The 16,671-nt window shown below is 37.8% G+C and overlaps 1 protein-coding gene across 5 annotated transcripts in view; it reads right to left on the bottom strand.

Annotated features, from left to right (window-relative positions):
* MYLK (myosin light chain kinase) overlaps positions 1-16,671 on the bottom strand; it is a 195,598-nt gene that overhangs the window by 137,143 nt on the left and 41,784 nt on the right. For 4 of the 5 annotated variants that reach the window (XM_021526062.4, XM_085584908.1, XM_085584907.1 and 1 more), the window contains one exon: positions 2,844-3,001. In XM_021526062.4, the coding sequence (XP_021381737.3) occupies positions 2,844-3,001 (158 nt within the window). Of the gene's footprint in view, positions 1-2,843; positions 3,002-7,187; positions 7,328-16,671 lie in introns of those variants that run through there. The other variant, XM_085584909.1, reaches the window with a different exon arrangement.

Raw genomic sequence — 16,671 nt, 5'->3', positions numbered from 1 at the left:
TGAGATGTCCATCAAGCAGATCTTTGGGGAGTATCTAGTGAAAGTGACCTTTACTTTGCCTTGCTGCTTCCACTCTGTGCTCCAAGCCAAAATCATGCTCATACTCTTGAAAGATGATGATTTAACTTTCTATGCTGAGACGCCACTGGAAAACTGAGATCTGCAGTCAGATATATATAAACTTCCTGAAATTTCAGTAAGAAAATCAGGGTGGTAGTTGAAGGAACAGGAAAAAAAAAAAAAACAATTCCATTAAAGGAAGCCTCAGCTTCTTTCTACCTCAAATTTCCTGCATTTATGGGCTATTTCTCAATTTCTGCACTGTCTTTGATCTTGAATTGCCATTTCACACAATTTACCTAATAATGCCGCTGGAAAGAAAACCAAAAAGTTTAATTCTGGGGCCCATTCTTCCTTGTTCACTTAATGAGAATACAGGATCATCACAATATCAGATTTATATCCTGTCTTGGATTCTAAAAATATTTGTTCTTTCTGATAAGATCAATTCTACTGCAAAGAAAATCTTTGAAGAAAAGCTCCTGTCTAGCCATTTAAAAAGCTTTTTATTTGTCTTTATCCTGAGTCTGGTTTAATATTTATACTGCAATAACATATCATAACATCTGTAGCCTAGATAGGTTTTCCAGAATAGAAAAACCTAAGTATGTTGAGTAGCTTCTATTACTAAATCTTAATAAATTGTTTTTGTTAAGATTGTCCTTCTGAACAGGTCAACCGTCCTTCTGAACCTCTGAAATATTAAAGTGGCAGAAGAAGTAACATTGTATTACCCTGCTGAAGATGGAGCCAGATGTTAACAGCTCTGCAGGTTCCTGCAGCTGTTCAGCCACAGCACCTTTCAAATGGGGCTGCTGTGTTCTCCCTCACTTTGCCCATGTTACTTCAGTAAGAGCACAAACAAAACACTAATGCTGTCACCCCCATTTTAAAGATGGAAAATTAAAGGTTTTGGCCACGCTCATATACTGAACTGCCAGAAGAGATATTTAGATTTTTCATCAAGTAAGTCCAAGCCAGGACTTCAATCAAAGTTTTGTTCCTTCAAGGAAATTAAACTTGACAGTTTAATTAGTATTGAATTTGTGTATTTTTTTCCAAGCTACTAAAGAAAACCCTCAGACTTTACCCTTCGACTCTTCAAAGTGGCTTAAAAAGGGGATATGTATCCCTGGAAAATTAACACTTTAAAACCAGATATTAAAAAAAATGCAAAGCAGTGATGGCACTCTAACTTGTAGGTCATTATATTTTACAATTGTTTCCATTTGACTTAAATAATAAAAATTCTGCAGAGTGCAATAAAACCTGGAAATATCCCACTTGAGCTTTTAATTAGGAAACATGAGAACTGTAAAACCAAATCTTAGCACATGTTTCAACTTTGATTTCACTGAATTATTATTGCAGCATAGCCTAGAATAACCAGTTGGAATTAGAACAGCATTGTACACAGGTGTCATACAGAGAAAGTAGAAACACACTGCCATTTTCCTACTGCATTTGCACCAAGGTGAAACAATGAGGGGAAGAGAAAATAAGACACAAAGAGTAAGAACAGAAGTGCTCATAGGGACTGGCCAATGTCATACACACAAAGCGTTTCTGACTTGTACCTTAAATCATCTAGAAGTAAGCAAATAAAAAAATCTTGAAGGTTTGGTAAAAAACTGCTTTGGTTTAAGCACTTCATTGAAATTTGCTTTGCATGAAAAATGCCAGCTTTTCTGTAAAAAGTCAAAACTAACATCTACTTCTGAGCTTTGCTTTAGCACTTCAAAATTAATATACTCCAAAACCTGTTTTCTTACACAGTTCCTGTTGAAAAATCCCAGTTCCTGGCCTGGTCTTACATAAACAAATAAGATCAGTATCAGATGCCCTCTACCAGCCCTGTGTTTAAGTTAGAGTTTCAGAAGTTAAGAATTTCCCAAATTCCTTCTAGCCCTTGCTTTTGTTACAGTAGGGTTGCAGTTTCCTGCCTGTGTCAGACGAGTCCCACCACTTCAAAGATTAGAAGTGCGGTCAGTTTGATGGTGCAGCTGTCAGCGTGCAACCCGAGCGTGACATGAACCAAAGCAAGCTGAAAGGACTGGGAGGGAAAGCTCCCAGCTCCAGGAAAAAGAACTGGGCTAAGGGAGGAGAAAGGAAGATAGCTAATGAGTACGTACCAGGATTGACACATGAAAGAAATATGGATGCCAGGATACACAATTCAATATCCCAACTGAGAGGGGAATGGGGGTTACACATCCCTCTAAGCCTTTTAAACCCTTTGAATTAATAAGTTTTCCTGAACAAATCAGTCCTTCCTCTGAAAATGCTTTTTTTTTTCAAGTTAAGAGCACATATGGCAGGCAGCGCAGATATAAAACTATCTCAACACTCATTGCAGATTCCTGCCTTGCCTGCTAGGAGACACATGCTTCAGCAGGGATAAATTTGTGTCACACATGAGGCTTCATGAATGAGCAGATATTGGGGGTGCAGAGGTGTGAATGTGCAGTAGGAGAATGTGCAGAATTGTAGCAGGAGAACATGCTGACTAGAGACAGCCCTTGAAGCAGTTTCTCTCTGACAATAACCTCAGTTCCCTGCATGCTCAGTGAGGTTATATTTTGCAATGCTCAGGCTCTGCAAATCTCTCCTCTACACAGAAACAGACCTGTAATGCTCCTGCCTCCCCAGGAGGGTAAACACTCATGTATTCTTGAGTAAAGGTCCCATATTGCAGAGGCAACTTCACTACCTTTGCAGCCCCCTGGTCAGCTTCAGCAAAAGGCAAAACCCAGTGCAGAAGCTCTCCATTGTCCCTTTCTTACCTTTCCCTCAAACCTGGCAGTGGCTCCCAGCTGCACCCGGATGTTCCGAGGAGGAAGAGTAAATGCTGGTGCTTCAGCAGGGACAGGGGGGCTGAGTGTCAGGGAGGTTTTGGAGACTCGAGTAGATGTCACCAGCTGCACATCCCCCATGGTGTGGCCTGCAAAAGAGAAACAAGTGGTAATATAGAAATTATTATGTTTAATTACCTTTATGACAGAGCCATCTAGGAATCAGACCCGGGCAGAGGTTCTGTATGAGTGCTGTACTTGTGTACATAGCAGGATCTTCAGCCTAAGGTGACAGCTTTTATTTTCTGGGGGGGAACTGTGACCCAGAAATTGTGCCTGTGCCCACAGTTGTGGTCAGGGTCAGTCACAGTCTTGAGGTGAACTCAGCTTGAACTTTCAAGTCCCAGGCCAGAGCCTTAACCAAGAAGTAATCGTCTACAATTGCACTAAAAGGTAATAACTTATTCCAGCAGGATATTTTCATACTATGACTTTGGTTTTCCTGGCCTGGAATAGAACAAAATCAGTAAGTCTCAAAAGTGAGCCAGTGTTAAACAAGTACTTAAGAAATAAAGAGACCTCTGTTTGCACTGGATTTAAGTTGCAAGCGGGAATGTGGAAAATCTGATTTTTCATACCAAGTGTTCAAGATCTTAAGAAATATCTGGATATCTCCCTGCAAAGTACTGCTAGTACAGAACAAATGCTTTTGCAGAAATTCGAAGTCTTTACTGCAAATCCTTCTTACAGCACATAAACTAGTCAAATAGCATGGAAACCAAATTTCATAATGCTACATGAATGGCATTTTAGAGAACTATTTACAATTATCTGCTTCAGAAGAAATTAGTCTGATGAACAGTTCATATTTACCCAGAAAAAGCAAAAATTTATGTATCTTTAAAAAGTAAAATTTCGTGGTTTTCAGGGAAAAAAAGTGACCCTAGTACTAATTTCTTGAATTTTCTATGTAAATTAGAAGCCCCACTGTAAAATGCCTATTTAATGGACAAGTTTGACAACATGAGAAATTACTCCACCCACTAATAAGTCATGGTAAACCAATGAAAAATACTGGACTTCTGGTCGTAATCCTCTGCCGTACACACCTATCTCTGATGGACTATGTATCTATTCATCTGATTCTGATAACAGTTGCAATTAACAATACTTGACTAAACAGTGAAACTTCTGTTTGAACAAGAGAAAAACCAATTAAACTAAGGCCACATTATTCTTGACTATATGAAGAATACTTTTTCTAGAACAGCCTGCAGTTATCTAGGGAGCGGGGGAACAGAAACCTCATTCATTTTCAAAAAGGATTTACACTCCAATGCCACATGTATGCACCTGGAAACCCAGTCTAAGAATTTAGTTTTCCAAAGAACATACCTGACATGTTTCATCAACAATCAGAAATACTTTCTCTACATTTATCCAAAATAGTTTAAGAGGGCAGCTTTTCTCACAGAAGATACTAGTCTAAAAGTGACATATTTCATCTGAGTTTTTCCTCCCTTACAGCCAACTAAAAGAAAGAGGCACCTCCAGAAGGTGTTTTGGTCTAAGGTGTGGCAGCCACAGAGCTTTCTGCTTCACTGCATGCACTTGTCAGGAACTACAGTTTAGAAGGCAAATCCTTCCAAGATATTAGACGAATTATGCACATGTTTTCAAATAGTGCTTGGAATCTCCTTCCTCATTCATAAGAGCACAGATGCTGTGCACTTCAGACTTCTTCTGGCATAGTGGTCTGTTAGCATTTCTGTATATTGACATCAAAACTCCACGAAAATCCTCTAGTGCTTCATGCATTTGAATAGCTGAGGTCAACACAGAAATGGGATAAAGATGACCTCCATAACCATGATGTACAGCTGAAAACTGAGACATTCTGCCTTCATTTCCACAAGTTAAACTTACAGTGAATGTCTGTATTGATGCACAGCCACCTGAGAGCACAACATAAGTCTCCCTTTCCAGTATAAGCACCTCTTTAAAACACACATGGAAAAAAAAAAATCTTTGCACTTAAAAGAATGAAATGAAATCACAATATCATTTAAATAAGAAAGAAACTGATTGCATTTCCAAAGACACAACATGAAATCGAAGCCTTGCTTTTCTTCTAACAAATGTACTTAGTACCCGAAGGGATAAACAGGGAAAGTCTCTCACAGCTATAGACACTGCAATAAACAACAATTTCCCTGTAAAAAAGGAAGAATTATTTGTTCAACTAATTGTTCTGTCATTAAGGACAAGCTTCAAATCCAGTTCTTCACTCAGTTAAAACCACAATTTACCAGCAGACTTTTGATCAACTACACAGCTGTAGACTGCTGCATACTGAGTCCATACCTGCCAGCACATTTCTAAAATTTATTTTTCTTTACAGATTAAGACCAAACTTTTAAAGTAATCAATCTCCAGTACTTCTTAACACATGTCCTTCTCTCCTCCTAATATGCACCTTTCCACAGCCTATAAATGCCAATATTCTAGCTTTGAATACTTAACTAACAAATTGGTCCACTACTAAAAAACTGCAATAAAATTTTCAGATCACCAATAGTGACAATAATGTGCCAGGTATAATGTAGATGGTATGGAAATATTTTCTTGTCAGGAGGCACTATAATGCCACACAATCTAAACTGCAGTGAAGCTGTAATACAAACCATAAGAGGCCAGTAACAAAACATCTCCTTCCCCACACATCTGTACTGACTTTGCAGAGTGTTTACATGACCAAAACAACATCAGAGAAAGCATATGCCACCTAAATGTTGCTTCAAAAATAACGTTGTAAGGGAAGTAAAATTGAAAACAAAGCTAAACCAAACAGCCAACATCCAGAATCCAATCCAAGCAATTTTCACCCATGCAAAGAGCACTCCACTTTGGTCAGTGCCATTGCAAGAAAAGAGCTAGAGGGAAAATCACAGGTACTCACAGGACTTCTGTAGGGACAAAATGCTCAAGTGTCTGTATTCAGGTACAAGGCACTGCTGTTACTGTCATAGGGTGACTGTGACATGGAAATCCAAAGAAATCTGGATACGGCACCAAGTACCTGAAACAGGCGCTGGCACATGGCTGGAAAATACACAACACTCAACATCCACTCATCCTACAGGCATCACTGGGCTCAGGTATGCATTGGACAAACAATACCATGGATAAAGTTCAACTCCAAGCTCTACACAAAACTATATGAAAGGAAAAAAGAAAGAAGAAAGAAAGAAACTGTAGGAGGAAGTAAAAAGAAAGAATAAAAGAAACCCTAACAGTTAAGCCCTTGTTACTAGTCAAGTTACATTTCTGTTGCATGTTGGTAAGGTACCAAAAACAAATGGACAAATTGTTGTGTAGTATAATGAGACTATAAAGAATAAAGACATAGCTATTCTTTTTCATAAGAACATCTTGCAAAAAATTAAGCTTTTTCTAAATAAAGTGTCTAAAAAGGATTGAATTTACAAATTAAATACTAGCTCAAATAGGCACAAGCAGTTTTCTAGCAACATAAGCCTCTAATTATCCACATTTAGCAGTCTGACTTTAATTAACTATGGATGCTTCTAGTAAATAATTAGGAAGTATCCTTTTACAGCTTAGAGGATGTTTAACAATTTTGTTCCTAAACAAATAACTAATTCCATGTTGTGCAGTCTGGTGTACTAGGGAATTACCATGTCCAAATATTTTAAAGAAATAATGTTCCAGAAAACAAATCTTGTTCAAGCTCACAATTTGATAGATAGGAAGAAACACCACACTTAAAAGCTATGAAATGCGCCTGATTTTTTTTTTTATTTAAGCAACTCAATAAAATAAAAATATCCTTAAAATATTTTTCTTAGGTATTTCAAGCTTGTGCCTGAATAAGATTTCAAGGATGCTACATTAACTCCTAACATTTCATCTCACATGTTGTACACACCTAGACTATGGTCTTTAAACAAAACCAACTGTAACTGAAGTGGCAATGCAAACATTGTGGCATTAAAACATACAAGAAAACCACCATGCAAATGTTGGTCTGTAGAGTAGTGATGTGGTTAGACAGCATTCCTAATCTGGATTTTTTTTTTTTTTAATTCTTAATCCTCTCTAAAAAGCACATAAATCCTTACAAATTCTCACAGTGTGCCCTCTAATCTTTCTAATACCAAAACAGACTAATGTGTTTCAAGCATTTTCTGCTGTGAACAAATCTCTGTCACTCAATACTCTGCTCCCAGAAATAAACCCAAAAAAGCAAACATTAAGAAATCCATCTCATAGGTTTTTTCCTCCTCCACTTATTTTATAAAAGTAAATACTTACCATCAGCTTTCTACATAACCATTTAATTATACCAATTTCCTTTCACCAAGTCCTTCTTCCGAGGCAGGAGAAAAATGAGTTGCAGAGAGTGACTCTGTGTGTGTGTATGAGAGAGCAAGCTCAGGCAAGCGAGAGGAAACCAGAGCTGCCAGCGGAAAAACCTTTATTTGACTTACTGATATTGCAACTCTACACTAAGCAGCACATTTTCACTTGGTCCAGCTATTCTGTTTTTTTAGTCAGACTGGATTCAATAACCCCTGAACCATCTCTGAAATCTGGATACAACCTTTTGAGTGCTTTAAAAATACGAGCTAAAGGACAGACAGCCCTGGGGTTGGAGCATTTGTCTGCTGTTTGGGAGTCCTGGTTGAATTCCCTGCTCCATAATGGGCTGCCTGCATGACCTCAGGCGAGTCACTAAGCCTCTCTTTTGCCATGGCTCCCCATTTGTAAAGTGGGGATTATTGTACTTCCTTACCACAAAGAAGTGCTGTGAGGATAACTATATTAGAGGGTGGGAGCCAGGCTACAGTAAAGGACCACATAAATAGAACAACTAGCAAAAGGCACAAAATTACCATAAACTTACAGGAAGCTGGATCTCATTATATCTTTTTTTTTTTTTAATCAGTTGGGGGGTGTTTTTTTTTAAATACGTGTTTTAAAACACTGGGTACAGTTTATTCTCTTACTGAACTCAGACTTTTGCCAGGGACTAAATGCTATTTATTATGCTTCAAAATCTTCAGTATTTAAATTAAGTTTTTTTCTATTCTAAACCTGCTTGTGTTTCCCCTTCTTAGTACAGTTTATTTCCTTCCTTACAGCTTCTTTTTTTACCACAGGACTAACATGCACAAGGACTGACATGTGGTTACCATATTTCTGCCCAAATCTATAACTTAACACATTCCCCCCTGAACTACAGACATGAAATTTTGCAGCCACGACTGTGTCCATCTTTTTAGTCTTGTCCTACAAGACCACACAAGGAAGTATCCTGCCTTCTGTCAGCTACTGATACTCAAGAACCAGCATGTAGGAAGAACAATAAACCATAAGAGATCAGCAAAGGTGATAAATTTGTGTGACATTTTAGAAGAGGGGAAGAGGCTGGAAGCTGGAAAAAGAAGCAGGGGACTTGGAATGCCACCAATCATGGCCATGCTGCTCTGGGCAGCTTCTCCTTCAGACACAGGAACTGTAATGGGAATTGGGCTCTATAGGAACAAGATTATGATGCTACAAGGACTAATTAGAACAGGCAACAATATTAATGCGAGTGAAATTAGTCTTTTTCTTTCTTGAGGGGATCATAGGATATTACCCACAAATCCTTCTTTTTGTGGTCAAGTAGAACCTGAATGTGTCCTGATACTATAGGAGTAAGAGAGATTTCCTATCAGTACTGACTTGACTAGGGTTTCTTCCTTTGTTGCCTCATATATAAGTTTCTTGTTCTCTACAAACCTGGTTTCTAGAAAACTGATTTTGTAAAAAAAAAAAAAAAAAAATTAGTAATTTTCAACCAAGACTCCTAAATGTCCAATCCTTTTCCCAGTAAAATTTGATACTACTGCTAGACATCACAGTAGAAACAGGATCAGATGCCAAATCTTCATGCACAAATCCATGATCCAAAAGTTTTGCAAGCTAAAGTTTTGGCAGATGTGTGTAAAATCCTTGAGTATGCTCCCACAGTGCTTTTGCATAACTGACCCACACAAAATGGGAATTACAGATCAAGTGGCAATTTTTGCTGAAGCTTAGACTCAGTAAAGTGACAGCAAAAATATTCCAAACTAAGTCACAATTTGATTTGTGACGATCACAGATTTTACCAGAAGCAAGTTCTTCAAATCCCATAATTTCAGTGCCTTGAATTTCACATTCAGCACCTCAGCCATGAGGCTTTGCATTAGTATAAATTTTGCCCATACACAGAAAAAGGAAAGAACATGATCAAACAGTTCCAGGTCTCATTTTAACAAAATACTACTGCAGCCCTGTTCCATTCTGAAACAATAAAGTTTTCCAGGATGCTTCAAATACTGAAACACTGTCAAGCTCTCAGGTAGCTGCATGTGAGATTCTGACAGGGCTTGAGCTGTGAAATATAGAAGGAGGTTTCTGAAATGAAGTGAGGCCATTGTTTTAATGTAGCAATGTATGGTAACTTCTAGGAGTTTGGCCTACAGTGTTAGAGATAAGAGGTGTTCTGTGGCAGATTTCCTTTATTCTGTGTCTTCTTTAGCTTTCCAAGAAGTACAACTATTCCTATGTACTTTTCCAAGTGATGTTCACTTGATTAGTTTTTGTTGAATATGCAAATCACAACAGTGGCTACTGTAGAAGAATCTGTAGGTAGAAGTGGCTAAATCTGGCACGACTCAGAACAAACTTCATTACTAATATTCAGATTATAAGTCTCTATAAGATACTAAAATATTTTGTACAGCTTGCATGACAGAGAACTTAATTATTTTTAGTGGAGAGTGATGTAAGAAGCTGATCTGTCTAATCAATAAACTTTTTGCTTTTATTATATTTGCATAACTAATCCAGCATGAACTTTAAACTGAAATGGTTTCCATGGTACAATGACATAGAAGGGTGAGGAATTTCATCCTGATCTTATGTAAAAGAATATGTCAAGGTAATGCTAAGTGACATACATTTATTTAAAGCCAGGTTTATTAAAGGATGGGGATGGGAGTAAACATCTTTTTATAAATCCTATAATAAAGCAAACAAATGAAAAATCACCCATGTTCTTTTAAGGAAAAATCATGCCCTCCATACAAATCTGTACTGCCTAGGAAATATTCACTAGCAATGATTTTCTTTCAATTACAAACAGTTGAAAACGTCCTCTAATTTATCAGTGCTATTTAGGGTACTAAATAAAGATACCAGGACCACTGGATCTGTACAAATATCTAACTTACTCTCAGTAGTTCATGTGGCTGCAATGGAATGTCTAACATGAGCCCTGATGTTTGCCCTTGAACAATTACACCTTAAAGATTTATTAATAAATTAAAGCAGCTGCAGAGGGTATTTCAGGTACAAGGAAGAGCACAGAAATAGAAAGAAAAGTGAGAAATAAATGTGTGCCTTGGATAACATAGAATCATCCTGATTAAAACCAGACATACTATATTATTCAATTATTCCATAACCACTGAGCATTAAACTGTAGGAAAGAGCACACCCATTACAAAGCAGCTGAACATGTCTTAAAAGAATGCAATGACATTTGAAGTCTCAGATTTAATTTGAAACATCAGATTAAGAAGCAGTAAATCAAGAGAGACCACAAGAAACAGCTTCTTTGCAGTCATTATCTTGGAAGAAATATGAGTAGCTAAATGTGACATGCATTGGGCAGGTTCAGTACAGCATCCATACCTAAGAACTGTTTTATAGCAGCAAATTGAAGCCAGAGGGAAACCCAGATGGCAAATGAGATGCAAGTTGGGCTTGTTCTGGCCAATTCCAAAGGGGCTTCCCATAGAAACTCACTGGGAAGAGTAATTCAATCTCACTTCAAAACCTCCTACAATTGTAGTTTATAAGCAACATTTAAAAAGAGTGGGGGGAAAAGAAAGAAAAAGGCAAGATCTCCAGAAATGTTTTTAGTGTACTAAGCAGCAGGTCACTACCACTAAAATTCTACTGGTTTTCCTTTAAGGGATCATTTCTAGTACTCGATATATACCGAAACCTAAACACTTTGTTTAGAGAAGATTTGGACTGAAAATTTCAATCTGAGTTTAATCATTGACAGCTGGTCTCATAAAGGATCAAACTTCTAGTAATACCTTTCATAGTCCTTAAAGAAGGATTTTCAGGATATGCAGAGCATGCACTTAGAGTACCTGAAGAGAGATTGTAATTGCACCAGGCCTCATTTTACCAATAAACCTTTGCGTTTAATTTGTGTTTTATATCTTGTGCTTGACAAGTACAGAATAACTGGTACAAGCTGGTGTTTATGATAGAAACACGCATGTGACAAAGACTATGCAAAATTCAGGGACACTTCAGGGTGGGGGCATGACCTTGATCACTGAACAGCAGGACATACACTAGTAACCTGTTTTTTGCAGGAAGGAAAACAATCTTCCCAGTACTGTGTTGTCTTTCAGGACATACAGTGATGCAAGGAAACCACTAGGAAGATATTTGTTTCAGGTCACTTTCTCACAGCAGGTGGAATTTGTACTATTTCTGTATGTGTCACCAGTGACTGAACATCACAGAACACCTGAGTATCATCTGGGAAACCCAGATGAGAATGTATTTAAGAGGATTTGCATGAAACATTTGGAAGAGGGGCTCTTGAAACCATCTTGAAATGCAACTTGCAATTATAGAATAATTTTCAGTGTCAGTGGATGTAAAGCTTGTCAATATAAGCTGATAGTAGCACAAAGTTTCAAGTACACAAGATAAATTCACAACTACATCTCTGGATTCAGATCTTAATATTCAATATACACAAGTCCAACAATACTGCTTTGCTAGCATTTAAACAATACCTTCCATTCAAGCCCCTTAGATGTAATTTTTTTATATATTGACTCTCTCAGTATTGAGGAAGAAGAATGATTCAGTGCTTCAATAACTTAGTCTAGGATTATAGAGCTGGGAGACTGTAAAAGAAAATGTAAAGCAAGATCTCGAAGAACCAAGGGCAGGATAAAAAGAATTTGACTTCTAAAAAGAAAGTAAGTCTTATTTCCTGTTTATTTGGTATGGTACTTCCTTCTAGCTGAGTGCAGGTTTCAGCAAGGATTCTAGCAGAGCTAACAAGTTTTATTCTGGTGCACATTAGCATGAGAGAGGTTTTGAGAGGTCTGCCTACCCTTTAATTTAAAGAAACATTTTTTTCTGTAAAAGTCCCATTGTTTTAATGTCTTAGAGGTGGTGGAAAGTTATGCTAAATCAGCATATCACAGTGAAATTTCTGTTGGCTTGGGGTTTTTTTCAGGTTCCACATTTCAAAGAGTTACCACGTTAAGTTTCCTTGATGCTGATGCTGCAGGTGGTCAACTGCTGTTGCCTATTTCCAAGCCAGTAAGGCCATAAAACTGCATGAAAGGTGAGTCATGGAAGATTAGTGGTTCATAAACCACAGAATATTTAGCCTCTAAATTTTGCTTTATCCTTTAGTTTCAAATATGTCCAGAACTCAAAAAAACAAAGACAGACCTAATTCTGCCAAGTTCTAAACCATTTGGGAAAATGAACACATGTACTTTACTGGCTGAGGTGTGTGAACCCTGGGGTAACATTGGAAAGAAACCTGTTAAATTCAGCCAGAGATAGATGGTTCCATGGATAAACACCACTAAGTTTCAAATTATATTGCAAATACTTAATACTAAAGGAATTAGTTCTTCATTTTAAAGAGCCACCGGTCCTCCACGCTGAGATACTCTGCACAAGGCCAAACTCTGAGCTTTCTCCTACTCTATGAAGTCCCATTAAGTGTCAGCAGAAAACCCAGAGCCTAAGCTCTCCTGCAAGTTTATTTCTTCTGGAAAGAGAAGGGGTTTTTAATGCACGCAAACCAGCATACTCCAACAGCCACTGGGTATACATCAATCCTTAACAATGTATTTGGCACTGTAAAACAAACACCACCTTGCACAAAAATTATAACCTTGGTGTGAGATGGGGCTATAAAATGATAGTTCCCAAATTTTTCAACAGGGAAAACTTCAAGATAATTCAGTATCTATCAAATAGAATGGTTGGTCCACAACACCCACATTTCCCACATGACACAGGACATCTTCCTGTGACCTTCTTTCCATTTGTATTCATAGACAGATGGAAGTGAAACTTTTAAGAGCGTCATTCCAAGAGAGCTGTAACAGAGATTAAGAAAATTAAGCGCTCTTCTGATGATAAAATATGAACCCCTACATGCATCCTTCAAACTGGGGTTTTTTTTTTTAATTTTACCTCTTCTGTCCAGATTTTAGCAATGATGTAACCAAACAAGAGCAACTTCTAACATGGAAGTCATCTGTCTCCTCACAGTTTCACATCCAGTGCCACCTGCTGCATTGCAAGCTTAAACCAGACTTCAGAAAAAAATGAACAAAAATGGCAGCATTTTTACAAATTCTTAAACTGAATAATTCCCCATAAGGGCCCTGCTAGGTGAAGTTAAGGTGGTAACTATTTTCAAATAATTAAAAACTTGCTGCAAAGAAAATGAAGACAAATTTATTCTCAATGTACATAGGAAATATGTGTGAAGTCATAAGCTTTTAATTGTACCATGGACAATTCAGACATGGGAAAAAGTTTAATAATTAAGAATTTAAGAACTCCTGGAAGAGATTGCTCCAGGAGTCTGTGGAGTCTTCAATGCTGGCAGTCATACAAATGTCTGTCAAGACTGACACATAGAGTGGATTAAGCCTTGGATATAGGGGAAACTGGATGGCCTTCTCAAGTCTCTTCCAAGCCCATGACTCTGTGATTCATCTAACAGTTGACGTTAAATTTGAACTACAATATGGAACTTTCACGTGCTGGATATGGGCCAGTAAGACAACTCTTACTCTGCAGAGAACACTATAAATCTGAAAAGAAATAACTGCTATAAGGTGAAAAAAATCAGCCTATGAAAATGTCAACAATAACAATATATAAATCATTAACAATGCAGAGCTTAGAAGGAATCTTGTTTAATCTTATTTAAGCATCAGTTTTCAAATCTCAACCAAATGTCCATTTCTCATAACAAGTGGAAACAGCTTTCATTTGAGACTACGGAGTGGGACATGCAGGCAGAGATATTAATGCCTTTAATGACGTTTCCACTTTCAAACATAAACTGCCCTGTTATGTTCAAACACCACACTCCGTATAAAAGTTCTTTTACATACTTTTTACTGGATTTCTAAAGTGGAGAACTACAGTAAGTTACTTAGATCACATCACATTTCTTCAGCTATGTTCTATAAAAGCACACAATGGGTATTCTTGAAGGCAACAGCTTAAAAGTGCATAATAAAAAAAAAAATTAAAATGTGAATGAGTGGTTTGGAGTCTCTTCACATTTCCACGGGACTTGTATGGACAGAAGAATATGGTTGGACTGTCTGAAGTCTGTCCTGACTGCCCTGCTTCCAGTTGAGAGAAAGAGCCTGTTTTCCTTCTTCTCCTTGGAGCTTCATTAGGATGGCTCTTCTCATGAAATTTGGACCCCCATCCAGTCCTTACCCCTCTTTACATACTGTATCTATTCAATGAGCATATCAATATTAACTCTATCAACAAGGAAAAATTGGTAGGAATAATGAAATCTTCACATCAAGTCCTTCATGTTTTCCTAACCCTTTCCAAAAGGCCCCAGTTCAACCAGACATGGCACTATGATGATTTTGTGAAGATCTACAGAGACTCGATCCCATAAGTCACATCAGCTTGTCTAACAAGTAACTGGCTCAGCTCCCCTCAAAGGCAGGGAAAGGCAGGAGGTGATTACACTGCCAGGCAGAGAAATTATGGAACAGAGAAGAAAAGTAATAATTGAGATTAAAAACAAAGGAAAGAAGAGACTAAGAAGGAGAAAAATCAACAGGAGATGAGAGACAACTCAGAAGACACAAAAAGTTGCCAGGGAGGGGCAGGATTATGGTCACACAGGCAGAGAAAAAATAAGAAAAAAATTATGATGAAGGCTGCCACAGAACAAGCAATATTCAGATACACTGCCAGTATGGCTCAGAGTAGTGATGGCTCAATTTTTTAATACCACAGTTTTGACCAAAGAAACTTCAGGACATTATTTTTTTTCCCCCTCCTCTCCCCCACATAAGAACAAACAGATGATCCAAGAATGAGTGAGGTTCATACAAACTCCTTTAGATAACTTCATACACAAAGTTGGTTGTTGAAGAGTCATTCTCCACAACTCTCTCCTCCCCATTTCTCAGGCTGTGTTGTTTGCAAAGTGTTTTACATTTCTCCCTACCCAAGTGCCTCAGTCAGTCTGTCTACTTGCCAGTTTTGGGCAATTCTCCTTTATATGAGATCCCAACAACTGCTCTGCATGCCAATACTGAAAGTAAGCAGGTCAGAAAGACACCAATTATCCAAGTGTTTACACAGATGTGAGTAAAAATGTGCAATGTTGATATTAGAAACAGAGAAATGCATTCTTCACTTTTTTTTTCTTTTTAAGATACAACATTAAAGAAGATTCAAAAAAAAAAAAAAAGAACATATGGAAAAAGCTAGTTTTTAAAATGCTGCTGATGCTTCACATCCCATTACCTCTGTGGTATATTTCTTGCTTATACAAAAATTGATTGGGTTCTCTCCATCCTTTTTTTCCAGTTCACTTTGCATGTAGTTCCCTTAAGAGATTCTTTTCTTGAATGACAGATTAAGAAAATCACCCCTCGACTCCCCTTAAATGAGGTCCCACTGCAATACTGAGGTATTTACACTTCTTAGCAGATGAGCATATTAAAGCCTTGAGATTAAAATTTGACCTCTCTCTGATAAATTTATTCTGACAGCCAATTTCAGCCATGAGGACAAAGGGCAGAACCTGGCTGGATTCTGTGTTTTGTCCTTGGCTAAATGTTTTATTCCACAAGTGATACAGCAGAGGTGAGCAACAGGCAGAGTAAGGTTGTCTCACTTCAATTCTGCTGGTCAGAAAGACTGTCAGTGCCTCCAGTGAGACCTGAAAAGGGAGCCAGGTCCAAGGCAAGCTCTACATTTACATGCACTTGCCAGGAGACTTCTGTGAGCTCTGTACAGAGCTCCACAGGCTCTGAAAACCAGTTTGGAGCTGGGTGCACTTTTAAACTCTGCAAAGAAGCTCCAAACCAGATGTGCCTCAGGGATTCATTTATCAATTTGAAATGCAGCAGAAGACCTCAGTTCCAGGTGTCCATGAACAAGAGGTCCTTAATTAATTTGGAAAGAAAGGAAATGGGAAAATTATCCTTGATTAGTATTGATGAGATCAAAAATATCAAAGGATTTTATAAATGTTGGAGAGGAGGGTTGAGAAAATATCAATAAAACCTGTATCATGTCATACCAGAAGTTTACCCTATGAAATTGTTACAGAAAGTGTCAAAATAAAATGAAAGCTCTGAGTTCACTTACAATCCTCCTTTAGACAAAAAATATCACAATGTAATAAGAAGGTAAGAGAGAAGGATAGAAAATTGCTTTTCCCAGTGTACCCTTGGATACAGCACAGACACAATTCTAGCAAAAGGTGGTTTGGCCTGTTACAGAAGGAAATTTTGGTCTCTCATGGAAATAAGTAAAACAGTGTTTTTCCAGGAAAAGACAATTGTACAGACAATTTCTATCCAGACCCTGTAAATAGGGAGCAGAACTTATTTCACTGAAAACTGCAAAGATGCAAAGGTACAAAAACAGAAAGTTCATTGGTCTTGCTGAGGAAATTCCTGGAATATTTGCACCT

Source organism: Lonchura striata, chromosome 7 (genome assembly GCF_050655825.1).
Source record: "Lonchura striata isolate lonStrDom1 chromosome 7, ASM5065582v1, whole genome shotgun sequence".
NCBI lineage: Eukaryota > Metazoa > Chordata > Aves > Passeriformes > Estrildidae > Lonchura > Lonchura striata.
The sequence above is the reverse complement of the archived record's forward strand: the minus strand, read 5'-3'. Positions and strand labels throughout refer to the sequence as shown.